This window comes from Micromesistius poutassou, assembly GCF_964030765.1.
Source record: "Micromesistius poutassou genome assembly, chromosome: 15".
Taxonomy (NCBI): domain Eukaryota; kingdom Metazoa; phylum Chordata; class Actinopteri; order Gadiformes; family Gadidae; genus Micromesistius; species Micromesistius poutassou.
In genome coordinates, this window is record NC_140285.1 from 15566014 (window position 1) to 15583513 (window position 17500).

The window sequence follows — 17500 nt, forward strand, 5'->3', positions numbered from 1 at the left end:
GCCACCCTGTCGTCTTAGAAGACCTGTAGTCCTGAACTAGTGGTTGTGAACTTCAGTAATTACTCCCTAGCAGGCGCTGGTGACAAGCTGTGTGAAGATGCTGTAGCAGAGAGGGTGGGCGACTACTGTAATCACTGTAATTTGCTCACAGGGAGGAGGGGTGGCGTGGCGGAAGGCGAGAAGGGAAGTTGCAGGGGATGCAAAGAAAAAAGAAAAGCAACGGGGGAACACAATGGGGTTGTGCGAGGTCAGGGGTGTGCTTTACATGGTGTCAGAGGGCAGCAATCAAAGAGCACAGCAGGGGTCCAGCAGAAGCACAAGCAGGGGCAGATTCAGCATTGATCGTTGGAGGGGGTCTTATTGATCAGGGCTTTGACGCTCACAGCAAGTCGTCATTTTCAGCATTTCAAACCTTGAAATGCTGATATTAAATATCTGTTTCTATGTTTCCTAATGAATACCATTAAACTGCAGTTAAGGGAATTTTTAAGCTAAATGTTTTTTTTATTTTTAATTTGTAAATATTGGGTTTAATTATTGATTCAGATCAACTCTGGCAGATTCTGTCTGAGTCCTTATTGAAGACTTAGCCGTGAGACTTGACCCGGGCCCCATGTGTGGCTTTCAATTACACCGCAGACCCCCCCGACCCTATCACTCTCTGGGGATGCCTGTGTGTGTGTGTGTGTGTGTGTGCGTGTGTGTTTGTGTGTGTGTGTTGGAGACCAAACAGATGTTTGAAAGATGAGAATATCTTGATCTACGTCTCTCCTTTCCTCTAACAGTACTTGTGTGAGTGTGTGTGGTTCTCTCTATGGATGCTCACACAGGGTCTGTTCACCACACACACACACAGTGCATGATCTATGCCCCAGTGACTCACTTCATTTCTGACGGTATGTGAATCATCTGCTTTCATTTGATACAAATCAAACATTAACACTTCACAGATTTGAGGCTGTCCTTAATTTTGGAAATTCGATTTGGAACAATTTTAGCCGTCACAGAACCAAAAGCTGAAACCAGATCTAATTCCCATTCACACGGCCCTTCATTCCACAGTAAACTGCATTAAGACAACCCCAGCTCTATGTATTCCTAGAATGCCCGTAATCTTCTTCTTCCTCATCTAATCAGAGCCATGTGCTTGTGCTTGCAGCGGTCCCAGCCGTAAGCTTTTCAGTAGCTCTGAAAGATAATCTCCCCCCCATGGTATAGACTGGATTATGGCCGCTCTGCATTGCCATGCGTGAGACACTAATCGCCATTTAGCTTTTGATGTGGTGATGCTCTCGGTGTGACCCTGAAGTTGCTCAGGCCATTGTGTTGAAAGGATTGTTGTTTGGATGTAGAAACGGTTCAGGCTTTGACTCCAGCGCTACGTTGTACGGCGCTTCAGTGAATTTGGATGACAAAGGCGTTACGATGAATTCACTTTGGAACACATGTAACCACTGTTCATACATGTACACTTAAATGTATGTAGTACCACACATATAGGACCTACGGTAGAAGCTACCCGCACATGCAGCATGATTCCTTTGCCTCGTGCGTTCAAATGAGCAGTCATTTGACCCTCTACGGGTGAGACTGAGATGCATAGGGCCCTCCCTCCCTCCCTCCCTCCCTCCCACCCCCTTCTTCCCTCACCCTGAGGGACCTTTCCAACATGGGGAGGCGCTGTAATGGCTGCACACATTAAAGACAAAAAGGAAAGAAAGATGGGGGGGAGAGAGGGAGAGAAAGGGAGAGAGAGCAGGAGAGAGGGAGAGGGAGGAAGAGAGAGAGAGAAAGCAAACAGGAAGATGAAGGGACGGCTGACCGGGTGCACATTGAAGGCTTTTGTACCCCTGGTTAGACTTCATCCAGGGCAGCAAATGATGGGCCCAGTCATGTGTATAATGTATGTGTCTCTGTCAGTCAAATAACTCACACATGCACACACACACACACACACACACAGCACATCAGCACACACGCGCCAGAGACATTTCTCTGCGAAGACCACGCTGTAACCAGGCAACCAGCCACTGCAGCAGGGCATTGTGGGCAACCCCAGGGAGGTATGCAGAGAATGTCAACATTGTGGCGTCAGCGAGGGAGTGAGCAATATCCTAAGGCAGAAACGCACACAAAGACACACCCCCGTGTGTGCGTGTGATTGTCGAGGGTCTCATTCTGCATCCTGACTGACGAGCCCATATGGCACCGGTTGTTTTTCACCGTGAGTCGTCCGTGAGTCACAATGCGTTTTTTGACATGTGTCTCTGAGCCTGAGTAGCGTTTTTGTTGTTGGGATGAATTAGTTCCCTCCGGTTCTCTAGGCGGCTGCGTCTGGCCCACTCACGCTCTGGTCACGAGGGCCCTTCTGGAGCAGGGGCTGTCTGATTGAGGACAGGGGCCCCGCTGACTCATCCCTCACAACAAGTTAAGCCCGGTGCCACGAAGCCTCCACTGCTCTGACCTTCGTCTTACTCACCCTCAACCTAGACACGGACCCCCCCCTCGTACGCAGCCAGGCCTCGCTCTGTGTGATTAACGTAACCAGGATGTCACAGACGCACCTTATTGTCTCAGTCCTGGTGTCATAACTTACGTGTTTTCAGCTGTGCGTGTGTGTGTGTGTGTGTGTCATGGTCTGCTCATTCTCCCCTGAGTCCCGCGGACCCGGCGTTTTGCTGTTGTGGCGGACCAGCTGTTAGCAGTTAGCTAGCGGAGTTAGCTGGAGAATGTTGGCTAGCGGACGTTAGCTGGAGGACGTTGGCTAGTGGAGTTAGCTGGAGGACGTTAGCTAGCGGACGTTAGCTGGAGGACGTTAGCTGGAGGACGTTAGCTAGCGGACGTTAGCTGGAGGACGTTGGCTAGCGGAGTTAGCTGGAGGACGTTAGCTGGAGGACATTAGCTAGCGGACGTTAGCTGGAGGACGTTAGCTGGCAGACGTTGGCTGGCGGACGTTAGCTGGAGGATGTTGGCTAGCGGACGTTAGCTAGCAGACATTAGCTGGCGGATGTTAGCTGGCGGATGTTAGCTAGCGGACGTTAGCTAGTGGACGTTAGCTGGCGGACGTTAGCTGGCGGATGTTAGCTGGAGGACGTTAGCTGGCGATGTTAGCTGGCGGATGTTAGCTGGTCGTGTGAGCGTTGGCAGCGCAGCGAGACAGGATTTCCCGCCTCTGTCTTACAGGCTTCCTCTTCGCCTCAAACGTCTGGGGACCTTTCCTTCTCCCCCCCCCCCTCCACCTCGCTGTTGTACAGTCATGCTTTGCCATTTTCTTTAGTTTGGTCGTTTCATTCTTTCTTTTCATATTTGTCCGCCCTATTTCTTGTATTCTACCATCTTTCTTTCCACCCCTCTGTCTCTTTGATTTCATTCACAATCAAAACTTTTGTCTGACATTCGTCATCTCCTGTGGTTTTTCTTCCTTTCTCCCATCTTATTCTTTTTCCGTTCTTATTTTTTCAGTTCTAATATTCTTCATACTCCTCCCTTCATATTCACACCATTCACCTCCACTCATGGCAGCTACAGTCACTTAGAGTAACACACAAATTAAGGACATAAAAGCTGAAAAAAATGTGTTTTATAGGACCCAGAAGGGTGTGGGTGAGTGGGATAAAGATGCCATCTGTTCAGCAGAGCCAGCCCATTTTAGTTCCCATTTTAGGCTTAGAAAGGCGTCACAAAATTAGTCATATTCACAGCAACTTCTCTGTCCTCTCAGTAATTTTCCTCCCCTCCCGTAGACTGGAACCTTGTGCAACCCTCCCTCAAATCGAACGTACGCCTCAGCACGCACGTCCCTCCCCCGTACCTCGCATGACGCGCCAGTTCAGTTCCCGGGATACTGCCTAATCTGTTTCAAAATGTTTAGAGATGCTAGGGCAAATATACACAAATGCAAAGTGCAAGCGACCTCCCTCCCTCTCCTGCGCTCTCTGTCCCTCAATCTGTCCATTCATCCGTCCCCACTTGGCCCTGGTTCTGTCTGTCTCCGACCGTCCCTTAAAGGTGGTTTTATGTGCGCAGCGTGGAACAGTGTGCCCCTCTTCGGCGCGCCGCTGGCGTGAGCCCCGCTCGGGGTGGTTGGCCACTCATAAACACACGTAAACACACGTAAACACACGCACGAGTTACACACCTTACCCAACGCAACTGTACTTTAGTGTCAGCCGCCTGCGGACAGGGCCTGCAGTGTGATGAATGTGTGTGCTAATATTGATCACTGGCACTCGACAAGCTCTCTCACACACGCACACGCGCACACACACACACACACACACACACACACACACTAGGATAGCCCTCTCTTTGAAGCTACGCCAGCTAGCCCCGGTGAGTTAGACACCCTGCTCAGTACCGGACTCTGTGTTAATGTGCCAGAGAAGTTGGGGAGGGTTGAGAGACGAGGGAGAGACATTCAGAGAGAGAGAGAAAGAGAGAGAGAGCCAGAGAGAGAGAGAGAGACAGAGAGAGAGTGAGAGAGAGAGACATTCAGATAGAGAGAGTAGAGATAGTTTAGCAGCAATTTATCCACCTAATTAAACGCTGGTGCCAGAGAGACGAGCACAGGGACAATCAGGGAGCTGTAGGATGGCGATAACCTGCATTGAGGTCCCCTGCATTACCGGCATGTGTGTGTGTGTGTGTTTATGTCCATGCGTGTGCTTGTGTGTGTGTGTGTGTGTGTGTGTGTGTGTGTGTGTGTGTTAATGTCAGTGTTTATGGCCGGGGACTATGTGTCTGCGGCAGTCTCTGTGAGACTATTGTTTGTCTCTGTGTGGCGTCTCTGTGCTCCACAGACGGTCGCTCTGCCCGCCGTGGCCCCCGTCAGGGAGTCACCATGGAGCTAGGAGAGCCAGGAGGGATATCAGAGTTATCAGAGATGTTAGTTGTCAGATCTATAAGAGAGATAAGAGTTATAAGAGTTCTAAGAGTTATGAGACATATCAGATATATAAGAGCTATGAGTTATAAGAGATAAAAAGAGATGTCAGAGCTATAAGAGATATGAGAGATGGATCGAGCAGCGAGCCTCAAACTACCTGGCTCCTTCCCCACCCTGCTGGGGTCAGGAAGGGCCCCCAGCCCTCCTCCAGGGCCCCCAGCCCTCCTCCAGGGCCCCAGTCCTCCTCCAGGGCCCCCAGTCCTCCTCCAGGGCCCCCAGTCCTCCTCCAGGGCCCCCAGTCCTCCTCCAGGGCCCCAGTCCTCCTCCAGGCCCCCAGCCCTCCTCTAGGGCCCCCAGTCCTCCTCCAGGGCCCCAGTCCTCCTCTAGGGCCCCCAGTCCTCCTCCAGGGCCCCCAGTCCTCCTCCAGGGCCCCCAGTCCTCCTCCAGACCCCCAGCCCTCCTCCAGGGCCCCAGCCCTCCTCCAGGGCCCCCAGTCCTCCTCCAGACCCCCAGCCCTCCTCCAGGGCCCCAGCCCTCCTCCAGGGCCCCCAGTCCTCCTCCAGACCCCCAGCCCTCCTCCAGGCCCCCAGCCCTCCTCCAGGGCCCCAGGGCCCCCAGCCCTCCTCCAGGGCCCCCAGTCCTCCTCCAGGCCCCCAGTCCTCCTCTAGGGCCCCCAGTCCTCCTCCAGGGGCCCCAGTCCTCCTCCAGGGCCCCCAGTCCTCTTCCAGGGCCCCCAGTCCTCCTCCAGGCCCCCAGTCCTCCTCTAGGGCCCCCAGTCCTCCTCCAGGGGCCCCAGTCCTCCTCCAGGGCCCCCAGTCCTCTTCCAGGGCCCCCAGCCCTGTCAGCACCCCGCCCAGCCGCTGTGGGGTGGTGGGGGTCTCAGGACCCCACAGTGGGCCTTGATTAACAGACTGCGGCCGCTGAGCGGTGTGTGTGTGTGTGTGTGTGTGTGTGTGTGTGTGTGTGTGTGTGTGTGTGTGTGTGTGTGTGTGTGTGTCCGAGCACGGTCCACTGCACACAGCCAGTGTGTGTGTTTCTAATGTTTACTGCTGTGCGGCTGCGCTACAAGCACACACACACACACACACACACACACACACACACACACACACACACACACACACACACATACACACATACACAAAACATACACACATACACAAAACACACACACACAGGTTTTCAGTGTTTCAGCGTTAACGTGACACCGGTTTGGCTACTTAAAAAAAATAACGTTTGGAAGTATGACCATAGCACTGCGTTTGGAAAGGCAGCAAACAGGACATTACTTGTTCAAAACTGGATTAGATCTCAACTGATTCATGCAAATGTCAACTGAATCCCACCATAAGCGCAACAGTCTCTGTCTTGTTTAAACACTAGTCAGCAGCCAACCGTTTTAACGATAGTTAACAGCCTACAGTTTTAAAGCTAGTCAACAGTAAGCTGCAGACCCGCTGGCCCCGGGGCCAAACAGAAGGACAGGGGCCCCGCGGGTAGCCGCCCGAGGAGACAGAGAGGCTGCGGGGGGGGAGCCATGTCCCGATCCCTCTGCTACTCTAAGTTCCTCTTACACATACTCTACAGTAAAAAGGTATATTGATTGGTCAGTGAGTGATATGTTTAAAAAAAAAAAACCTTCATGTCATCATGTTCAAGCTCTAATGGACGGAGAAATAACCATGTCATGCTCTCTCGATCGCTGGCTGTTTACCGCTCTCCCTCGCTCTCTCTCTCTCTCTCGCTCTCTCTCTCACTCGTTATTTGTGTTTATTTGTTTGCCTTTCAGTCTCTGGTGGCCACTCTACTGATGCAACCGTTGAATCACGCAGGGTTTTTGAAGCTAGAAGTACAGGTTGGACGGTAAACAGCGCAGGAAGGTGAAAACGAGGTCAACAGGAGCATGAGGAGAGAGAAGGAGGAGAGAGAGAGAGAGAGAGGATACAGGGAGGAGTGAGCATGTCGATGGGAAGGGTCCAGGACGAGGGAGGTGACATGGTAGAACGTTACAGAGATTCCCAGCGTTCAGCGAGGCTTCTCTGGGCTTGTCTCATCAATCTGACATCCCCGCCACACACACACACACACACACACACACGCACGCACGCACACACACACACACACACACCCAAGTATGCCTGTACAACCGCACACTCACACACATACACACACACACACACACACACACACACCCAAGTATGCCTGTACAACCGCACACTCACACTCACACTCACACTCACACACACACACACACACACAAGTAAGCCCGTACAACCGCACACTCACACACACGCACAAATGCTCATACAACCGCACACACAAACACGCATTCACACACAAACATACATGCACACTCACTCACACACACACACACACACACACACGCAGGCCTCTACAGCCGCACATGAAGCAGAAGCACACATTCATCATACATGTGACCATACACCTAACAAAGCACTGATTATTTTCTCCTTTTTTTTTTAATTATGTGTGTGATACACACATACCTGATATCTATTCAAGTTATATAATAGAAGACAATAAATAAAGATAAATACACACACTTGCAAACACCCTGGCAATGTGTGTACATTGCACCCCTATATTTGTACACAGACTGATTGGAGCGGATTGCTGTAATTGTGATGAATATGTTTCCTGAGAACCTAATGGGATCTATGCATCTCTATCATCTGGAGGGGGATGGGTTGAGGGGAACTGGAATATAAAGTGCGGGACTGGCTGGACAGGGGCAGAAATATGAGCAAGTAATGGAGAAGGACTTAGGGCCGAGGTGATATTAGTAGAACGTAATGGTGCTTTTATATCCTGGCTATTTATTGAGGTGCAATTAGGGACTCACCCCGTGTGTGTGTTTGTGTTTGTGTGAGTGCATATGTGTGTGTGTGTGTGTGTGTGTGTTTGTGTTTGTGCATGCGGATGTGTGTGTGTGTGTGTGTGTGTGTGTGTGTGCACGTGTGTGTGTGTGTGTGTGTGTGCGCACGTGTGTGTGTGTGTGTGTGTGTGTGTGCACGTGTGTGTGAGGTTCTTTTTGCCGCATTCTTTCCCGTTTAACTCTTCTTTCAACCATTCTTCTAATAACACATCTCCGCATTGTCCTGGGTGGGCCACACGTTCCCGGCCCACATTAGAGGGGCCGTGTGTGTGAATGGATGAATAGTCTAATTAGTGGCGTGACTCTATGTGTTGTATGGGGGGGGGGGGGGGGGGGGGGGGGAGAGAGATCCTGATCCACATTTTTGGCACTTGGCTAATCTGACTCACCTCAATAATCCCCCTCACTCATTTTGTCCCTGACTGGCTTCCATTCCCGTTCTGCTGCCCTGGTCGGCGCATACGATTAACCAGAACAAGAGCAGAGGGGAGAGAGCATGAAAGACCAGGAGAACAAAGGGATGAACTGACAGACAACAGACAGAGGTGGAGAGGAGAGCAAGGGGACGGCTTGAAAGAGGGTTGGGGGGGGTGGGGGGTGAGGAGGCAAGAAAGAAGAAAGAGAAAGTTAAAGACGTGTGGCAATAAGAAAAGAGTTCACAGATCCCCCTGAGAGTGAGACGTGCTGGCGTCTCACTCTCAGCCGTCGTCCGGCGCGGGGAACGCAGAGGACGAGACGGGAGAGCGCGAGGTAGAGGGGAGACGAGAAGAGGGACAGGGGATCGGGACCAGAGCTGGTCTTTTGAGCGGTCTTTTGGAGGAGGGAAAGCGAGCACAACAGGAACAGAGAAGCAGGAGGGATGTTGTGCAGAGAAGAAGGGAGGGTGAATGAGCTCCGAGGCGGGGGTGGGCGGTGTGTGACAGCAGAGGGTGGTGTGTGACAGGAGGGGGGGGCGGCCGGGGGGGGGGGTGGTTAGAGTCATCGAGCCAGTCAGCAGGCGAGCGAGCGAGCGAAGTTGAAGGAGGGGGTGGAGAGAGCGAGAGAGAGAGAGAGAGAGAGAGAGAGAGAGAGAGAGCGGGAGGGAGGGAGGAGGAGGAGGAGGGAGTGTTGCTGCTGCTGCATCTGTTTCTCCTGTCATTCGGCTACAGCTTGCCCAGCAGGCTGGAGGCAGGCGAAGGCAGCGACATACACACACACACACACACACACACACAAACACAAACACACACACACACACACACACACACACACACACTGTGGAGGAGCTACGACAAGCCGCGGCAAAGGAAGCTAGACCCGGCTGCTTTTTTATTGTAGCCATTGTTGCCTTTCCCCTGGCTGCTGTCATCCGCGTGGAGGAGACACAGAGGATTTGTGCAGCGGACACAGAGCTGGACATTTTGCGGATTACCGGCGGTTAGCGAGGATGACTGGGTATGGACTCTGTTAAGCCACCGGGCGTGTGTCTCAGTAGCGGGGTGAAGCTGCGGTCTTTGGCACAGCGGGGGAGCCAGCCTCAGTTTGGGGACTTACTGCAGACATTAGTCTGGCTTTTTCCAACCCCCCTCTCCATTCTCCCGCCGGTCTCTGTAGCCAGATTGCGTGTGTGTGTCTGTGTGTGTGTGTCTGTGTGTGTGTGTGTGTGTGTGTGTGTGTGTGTGTGTGAGAGAGAGAAAGTGTACTGAGAGCGTGTCACTGATTGTTGTGTTTTGGCTCTCTGCAGGAGGGATGCTGGCCGCTAATGGGGCTAGCGTTAGCATGACGGCTAAGCCCAGGGAGCTTGATTTGAGGTCCCCTGCCGCGGGCCAGGACGGCGCCGCCCGGACAATGGCCTCCAGGAAGATCCAGAGCAAGCCCTCCGCTCTGCCCCAGGGGCTGTCCCGACCCTCGGCGCCCGAGCTGAGGGTGTACCGGCCCGCCGCCGGCGCCATCCCCGTCCCCAGCGCCACGCCGGCCAAGCTCCGCAAGCAGCACTCGCTCACCAACCTGGCGGTCCTCACGGACGCCGAGAAGAAGATGCACCTCTACCAGTCCCCCCTGTGGAGCGACGACATGGGCCGGCCCGGCGCCGGCGCCAACCACGCGGGCCAGGGCAAGACGGCCGGTCAGCCGGGGGGCGGGAAGGCGCCCCTGTCCCGGACGCTGTCCAAGTCAGAGCAGTCTCTGTTCCAGGGGAAGCCTAAGCCCTTTACGTCCCCAGCCGGGACTCCTAGTCTAGGCAAGCCCAGTCGCATCCCCGCCCCCGGGAAACCCAGGGGGCCCTACGCCGAGGTCAAACCCATCAGCCAGGGGCCGGAGCCCGGTAAGGGCCCGGACCCTTCAGATCCCCCCAACAAGCCTCAATCCAACGGGACGGGGAGCCCCGGGATTAATGTCAAGAAAGCAGGGGACAAGGGCCGGGCAGAGGCGCCGTCGTCCACGGAGGAGAAGAAGGAGGCGAAGGACGTGGAGGGAGAGTCGGCCTTCCTGAAGGTGGACCCCGAGCTGGTGGTCACGGTGCTGGGGGACCTGGAGCAGCTGCTCTTCAGCCAAATACTGGGTGAGTCCTCCTGAATGCTCTCTGTCTGCACGGCGTCACGTTTCAATCAACTATCGACGATCAACGCACGTTTTTGAATCTGAATGCATTGACTGTACTGCAGAGTGTGTGTGTTTAGAGCGGAGGGAATTCACTTCAGGGAAATCATGTGTTGGTTCACTGGACGGACACATGCCAACGTAAACAGACATGTTAACATGTTAGAGTGCATGTTAAGACTAGTCTTATTGTGTCTCCTTTCCTCTCCTCCCCTCTCTTCTCCTATCCTCTCCTCTCTTCTCCTATCCTCTCCTCTCCTTCTCCTCTCCTCTCCTTCTCCTCTCCTCTCCACCTCTCTCCTTCTCCTCTCCTCTCCACCTCTCTCCTTCTCCTCTCCTCTCTCCTCTCCTTCTCCTCTCCACCTCTCTCCTTCTCCTTCTCCTCTCCACCTCTCTCCTTCTCCTCTCCTCTCTTCTTCTCCCCTCCTCCCCTCCCCTCTCACACACCCATACCATTGCCACAAGCTCATGCTCAGCATCAACAATGAATTTTAAATGACCCCGTCTCTGTGGCGGCGCAGCGTAGATCACATGTAAGCTTGTGTGTTCTTCAAGTGCTTCTCTACTATGAGCTTGTGAGTACCGGCGCAAACGGGAATCATCTCCCCGCTAGGGTTGCAGTGTTCACAACACTATCTGTCAGATGATGTGTATCATGCCGTGTGCGCGTGCGTGTGTGTATGTTTTTTTTAAACTGTGTCCTCGATTGCAGGGACCTTTTGTGGGTACAGTATTAGTCTGGTGTGTGTGTGTGTGTGTTTGTGTGTGTGTATCTTTAAGCGCTGTGTGTGTGTGTGTGTGTGTGTGTGTGTGTGTGTGTGTTTGTGTGTGTGTGTGTGTGCGTATTGTTGTTGATGTATTGCTAGCTGAAGTAAGCATATCTGGAGGGGCTGGCATAGTTTGTGTTGTGTTGATTCATTACATATCTGGACAGCCTCTGCTCTGACCTACTGCCACACTGAGGAAAATACATGGGGGACATTAATCTTTAAAACACTGCTGTCTCTCTAGGTATCTCTCTCTCTCTCTCCCTCTCTCCCTCTCTCTCTCTCTCTCTCTCTCTCTCTCTCTCTCACTCTCTCACTCTCACACTCTCTCTCTCTCTCTCTCTCTCTCACTCTCACTCTCACTCTCACTCTCTCTCGCACTCTCTATTTTTCTCTTTCTCTCTCTCTCTCTCTCTTCCGCTCCCTCTTCTCTCGTGCTCCTCACATGCGGCAGCCGCGTGCAGGACCAACGCTGTGACAACATGAATGCTGATACCCGGCACTGTACTGCGTGTGTGTGGCTCGCATCACCAGGGCCCCCCCGCGCCAGTGGAGGCCCTGTGACTCCCACCCAGAGCAGCCATTCGTTAATAAGGGGCGTGGGAGCGGTGGCCGCGGGGAACGGAATCTCAGCCTGTTAATAAAATGACAGCATATTGCGTCCGGCTCCGGACACAGTGGGCGACATATTGAGACTCCCCCTTATCTCCCCCTCCCTCCCCCCATCCCTCGCTCTGTCCCTCCCTCCCCCCCCCCACCACCATCTATCCATCCATCCTACATCCCCCACCCCCCACCAACCTTCATTGATCTTTGGTCCACTGACAGATGGCCACACACCCCCCGCCCCCCCCCCCCCACACGCACACACACGCATACACACACACACACCTCCCTGTAACCGGGGGCAACGTGTTGGTTGGGCCGTATCAGAGGCAGGTAGAGATAGGCCTGGAAGGCTTTGTCATGCACACACATAAAACACACACAATCTCACTCACCCATACACACCGCACACACACACACACACACACACACACACACACACTCACACACACACACACACACACACACACACACAGTATACATAACGCCAGGCACTCCCAAGAATCACATGGGCGCACAAAAGCAATGATGCATTGAAGGGAGATGTACAAAGTGTGTGAACTTTGAACAAATCACCATAGTGACTGTAGATCTGTGAGTCATCAGTCTAATGCATCAATCTCAATAGCTCTCTCTCTCTCTCTCTCTCCCTCTCTCCTGTGTCTCTCTATCTTTATTTTTGATCGGTTATGCTTTCCATCCATTACTGGCTAGCATGAGATGGTATCAAAACATTTGTGTTTACGTGGAAGGTAGAGGAAACGCGTGACTAGATCAACACCAGCTCAGCCCGTTCTTATCTCCTCTCCTCCTCCTCTCTCCTACATTGTCTCCTATCTCCTCGCTTCTATATCATCTTCTATCTCCGCACCTCCTCTTTCCGCTATCCTCTGTCCTGACTCCTATCTCTCCTCTGGCCTCCCTTTATTTCTCCTCTCTGCTTTCTCCTCCCTTCATCTCTCCTCCTTCTTTCCTTCATCTCTCCATCCTTCCTCTCTCCTCTCTCTTCTCTCCTTCCTCCTCGGTTGTTCACAGCTTGTCCCCTGCTCCTGTAGCCTCAAATCACAGCATGGGCGACCTTGCCGTGTGGGTGTGACTATGCATGTGTATGTGTGATATTGCTATTGTTAGTGTGTGTGTGTGGGTGCGTGTGTGTGTGTGTGTGTGTGTGTGTGTGTGTGTGTGTGTGTGACCTTGTACTGCCATCCTTCTGGGAGAGGTAGCTGAAGGTAGAGGAGCAGGGAGGCTAGAGGAAAGAGTCCTGATCCGTATTGATATTTATGGATACATGAATGTATCACAGGCTGCCCAAAGTAAACAGTAGTGTGTGGATATGTCTGGTGTGTGTGTGTGTGTGTGTGTGTGTGTGAGTGTCTGTGTCTGTGTGTCTGTCTGTGTCTGTGTTCGCGTGTGTGTGTGTGTGTGTGTGTGAGTGTCTGTGTCTGTGTGTCTGTCTGTGTCTGTGTTCGCGTGTGTGTGAGTGTCTGCGTCTGTGTGTCTGTGTCTATGTGTCTGTGTGTGTGCCTGTGTGTCTGTGTGTTTGTGTGTGTCTGTGTGTCTGTCTGTGTGTTTGTGTGTGTGCCTGTGTGTCTGTGTGTTTGTGTGTGTCTGTGTGTCTGTCTGTGTGTTTGTGTGTGTCTGTGTCTGTGTGTCTGTGTGTGTGTCTGTGTGTCTGTGTCTGTGTGTGTGTCTGTGTGTCTGTGTGTCTCTGTGTTTGTGTGTGTGTCTGTCTGTGTGTCTGTCTGTGTGTCTGTGTGTGTCTGTGTGTCTGTCTGTCTGTCTGTGTTTGCATGTGCCTATTAGGTAGAGGTTAATTGTGACTTGCCCTGTAGCCGGCAGCTGTACTCATCCCTGATCATATCTGCTCCTCGTCTATTTCCGACGGGACTGGCAGCTAATTGGTTTCTCCACGCTCTGTCATAGGAGGATAGATTGTGGACGTCTAAAGGATCTGTTCCAAGCATGCACCTCTTTGCTGCCTACACGCCCCCTCCACAACTGCAGGAGGCAAAGAAAACTCCAGAAATATCATGTTTACTGTAGATCAGCGCAGAGTGTGTGTTTTTCCACGCCCTGTTGTCTGTGGCAGGCTATGAGTTCTTAGCCTACATCTTAGAGTGTGTTAGCCCAGTTAGCTGCAGGGAGCGGACCACGTGACGAGTGTGTGCTACAACTCAGCATCATAGGCTGTGACGCCGTCCCTCTGAGGTGAGCCTACAGTGGGGGGGGGGGGGGGGGGGGGCAAACAGCACGGCCGCCGCCACAGTGGCCCCGCCGCCGTCTGGACGCATCACAGTGACTGTCGTCTTCAGTGTGAGAGAAGGACCGGTAGCCGCAGAACCACACCCTGGCCCTGGTGACTCTGAAGGATCTTGTACTGTATCACAATGTGTGTATGGTTTACATGTAGTTTGTCATTCTATGATTCTTCTGTTCAGACTTCTGTTTATTATTCTCTGTCATAGAAATAGTTAAAAATAGATTGTAGATAGATAGATTGTAAAAAAAAAACGAGATGAAGACATCACGCACTGTTCTTAGAAAATGTTTCAACAACAACCTTGAGATGCACATTGCTAGTATTGGCCAGGATAGCAGTAGAGCTCTGCAGTGCACTGGTCAGATGTTAGCTAATGTGCTTATAAAGCCTGGGCTGAATTGGCTGACAGGACAATCGAAAGCAATCACCTCAGGAGTCTGTAATGACACCGCTGTGCCCCATCCGACACGCATAATGAGAGGTGCACACGTGTGTGTGTGTGTGTGTGTGTGTGTGTGTGTGTGTCTGTGTGTGTGTGTGTGTGTGTGTGTGTGTGTGTGTGTGTGTGTGTGTGTGTGTGTGTGTGTGTGTGTGTGTGTCTGTGTGTGTGTGTGTGTGTGTGTGTGTGTGTGTGTGAGTGAGTGTGTGTTTGGTGTGTGTGTGTGTGTGTGTGTGTGTGGTTCCCAGCAGCCTATAATGGTGGTCTTACCCAGCAGGGGGCCGGTTCATTTAAAGCGGCTCCAGCTCAGGATTAGATCTACATAAAGATAATGAGGAGAGGCCCCTCCCCCCCCCGCCCCCTAATCAGCGATCCATCACCCTGATGGGACCCTGAGAACACGCTGGAAAGACCCCACACTCAGCTGAGGGAGGGGGACTCAGAAAGGTGCAAGTTAAGAGGACTTAACTGAAGGCTGCTCAGGAGGGGGACGGTGTGACCAGGGGCCGTTCCAGGAGATTATGTCAGAGGTGGCTCCATGTATATGTATACATATCAATTTCTTATGATTATTTTTTATCAATATACACATAGATACATATTTGGATGTATGCAAATAGAGCGAATACCTTGTTATTATTCAGCGGCTGAGTTTTCCAACCACACCCTAAAATAAGGTTGTTTTTTTTCAAATGCACCGTTCTACTGCTTAGCATTCCCAACGTCACGGGACCTGATACGCTTACCTTCTCAAACCTCACATTGTAGTGTGTGCCACTTTGTCATAGCCTATCTGGGAACAGTGACTGTGCCTTTAATCTTTAAACAGGAAGAACCGATAAAGTAATATCTATGATCTAATACTGTCTATTTTCTATTCATGTAGTGTTGCACCACTGCTGAATAACACGGGGACGTCACGCTCAGAGGTAGCTACTCACTAGTCTACCAGAGCTACGCTAGCTAAGCTAACAATCTAGCTACCTAAAACCACGATTTAACTCAATCAAGGCTTCAGTAGCGTTCCGCCATCAGTGGGCCTCATTACTCTCGACAACACCCCACTCCACATATTTCAAAAGAAATAATTGAGTGTGTATTGTGTACATACCATGAACAGAGACTAGATGTTATTCATTTGCCAGCAAGTCTTTGACACCGCTCTGATACAATGGGGCGGGGCATTGTCAGATTGGCAGTAGCCTAGTCCAATGGCTTGAAGCGGGCACCAGGGGGGACCAATCATTGTTCACCCCGTGCCACCCCTTTAGATACCGCCCTGGATGTGACCCATACACACGCATGTGACCCATACACACGCATGTGCAGGCACGCACACACATACACACACACACGCATACACACAAGATGTCCGAAGGCTTTAGTCAACTAAAGGTCCAACTTTTTGCTCAGTTCCACCATCGACATGGTTCTTTGTGAGTCTGTACTACTGCACCGGGAATGTAATAAATACAAGTCATGCTGTGGAGTCATGTTTTGTGTATGTTCACTGCTCTTGAATAGACATCATGGTGAAGGTGTGACACAAACACACAGGCTGTGGTGGAGCGTTAGTGAGGGCACATATACAGAAGCTGGTTATTGCTTTCTGCTGTCAACCCCCTCAGATGTCCCAGATGTATCAGTATAGAGAGAGAGCGAGAGCCAGAGCCAGAGCCAGAGAGAGGGAAAGAGAGAGGGAAAGAGAGAGAGATAGAGAGAGGTACAGAATCTGGTATCAAACAAGCATACACACGCATTCAAGAGTGACAGCACTGCGCTACATCAAATATTAGCAAAAGACTATAGCCAAGATGACACATCAGCACATATACACCACTGTGTGTGTGTGTGTGTGTGTGTGTGTGCAGTGCAGTGCATGTGATTTACACAGAACACTGTCAGTGTTCTGTGACACAACAATCAGTGGAATCCTCGTGATAACACCACCGCCACCGTGTCCTGGTGATGATCCTCTCTGTGAAGCGCTGATGTTCTCCACGCACTGAATCCGCATAACCAGCCCTCTGCCGCGCCGCGTGCTGAGTGGCTAATGGGATGCGGGCGTGGCGGCGGGCCGAGAGGTCCTCCGCGCGCTGCAGTGAGGCTGTCAGGCTCTGCGGTTTCTACAGTCTGCAGTCAGACGTTCACAGGCTCGGTAGTCGGTAGAAAAGTCACAATCATTATCGTGCTCCACGTATGCAGGGACTATTCTGAAAGAAGAAAGTGTCCCCTTTAATCCCTGTAGCTTCTCTCTCTCTCTCTCGCTCTCTCTCTCTCTCTCTCTCTCTCACTCTCCGTCTCTGATGCTTTTGTTCACTTTTACTCTGGCTCTCTCCCTCTTCCTCGCACTCTGTTTCTCTGGCTCTCTCCCTCTTCCTCGCACTCTGTTTCTCTGGCTCTCTCGCTCTTCCTCGCTCTCCTTGTGCTCTCTCGGATCTGAAGGGACACGATGAATGGCTTGGCGTAGGTATGTCAGAGTAAGACGAATAAAGGATATTTCTGGGCCACATGCTTTTTTAGGAGTACAGTTGCTTTTAGTTGTTCAATAGAGGGAGAGGGAAGAGACACAGGCGTGTGTTGTGCCTTTGTATGCGGTGTGTTTGTGTGTTTGTGTGTGCGTGCACGTGCGTGTGCATGTGTGTGCGTGTGTGTGTGTGCGTGTGTGTGTGTGTGCGTGCGTGTGTGTGTGTGTGTGGGGAAAGAGCATTGTGTGTCTATCTCTGAGGAGCAAACACAGGAGCCTCTGCATTAGTGGCGTCTGCTTCCTGCCCTCCTCCGCTGAAATCCTATTACTGCTTCCTGTGCTTGTATCTCATTAGCTCTACACAGCAAACACACACGCAGCCTCACGGACACACGCATGAGTGCATGCACCGTACCGTATACATGCTATACCACGAACGTACGGGCCACTTCCTTTTAGCTGCCGCTGGGACAATGCTCTTCTCTTGCTTGTTTGTTTGTTTCTATATTCACAGTCCTAACTGATGTTATTGTTCTATAATACACGTATGTATCTGACACATTACTGCTTTTATATCTTGTGTTCATTCAAACAATATCAATG

At 51.9% G+C, this 17500-nt stretch overlaps 1 protein-coding gene across 1 annotated transcript in view; it reads left to right on the forward strand.

Moving 5' to 3' along the window:
* LOC311360154 (neuron navigator 1-like) overlaps positions 1-17500 on the forward strand; it is a gene marked incomplete at its 5' end in the record, with an annotated part of 51122 nt that overhangs the window by 5381 nt on the left and 28241 nt on the right. Inside the window, 1 exon segment of the mRNA XM_084480250.1 lies at positions 9505-10320. Coding sequence (XP_084336376.1) covers positions 9505-10320 — 816 coding nt within the window.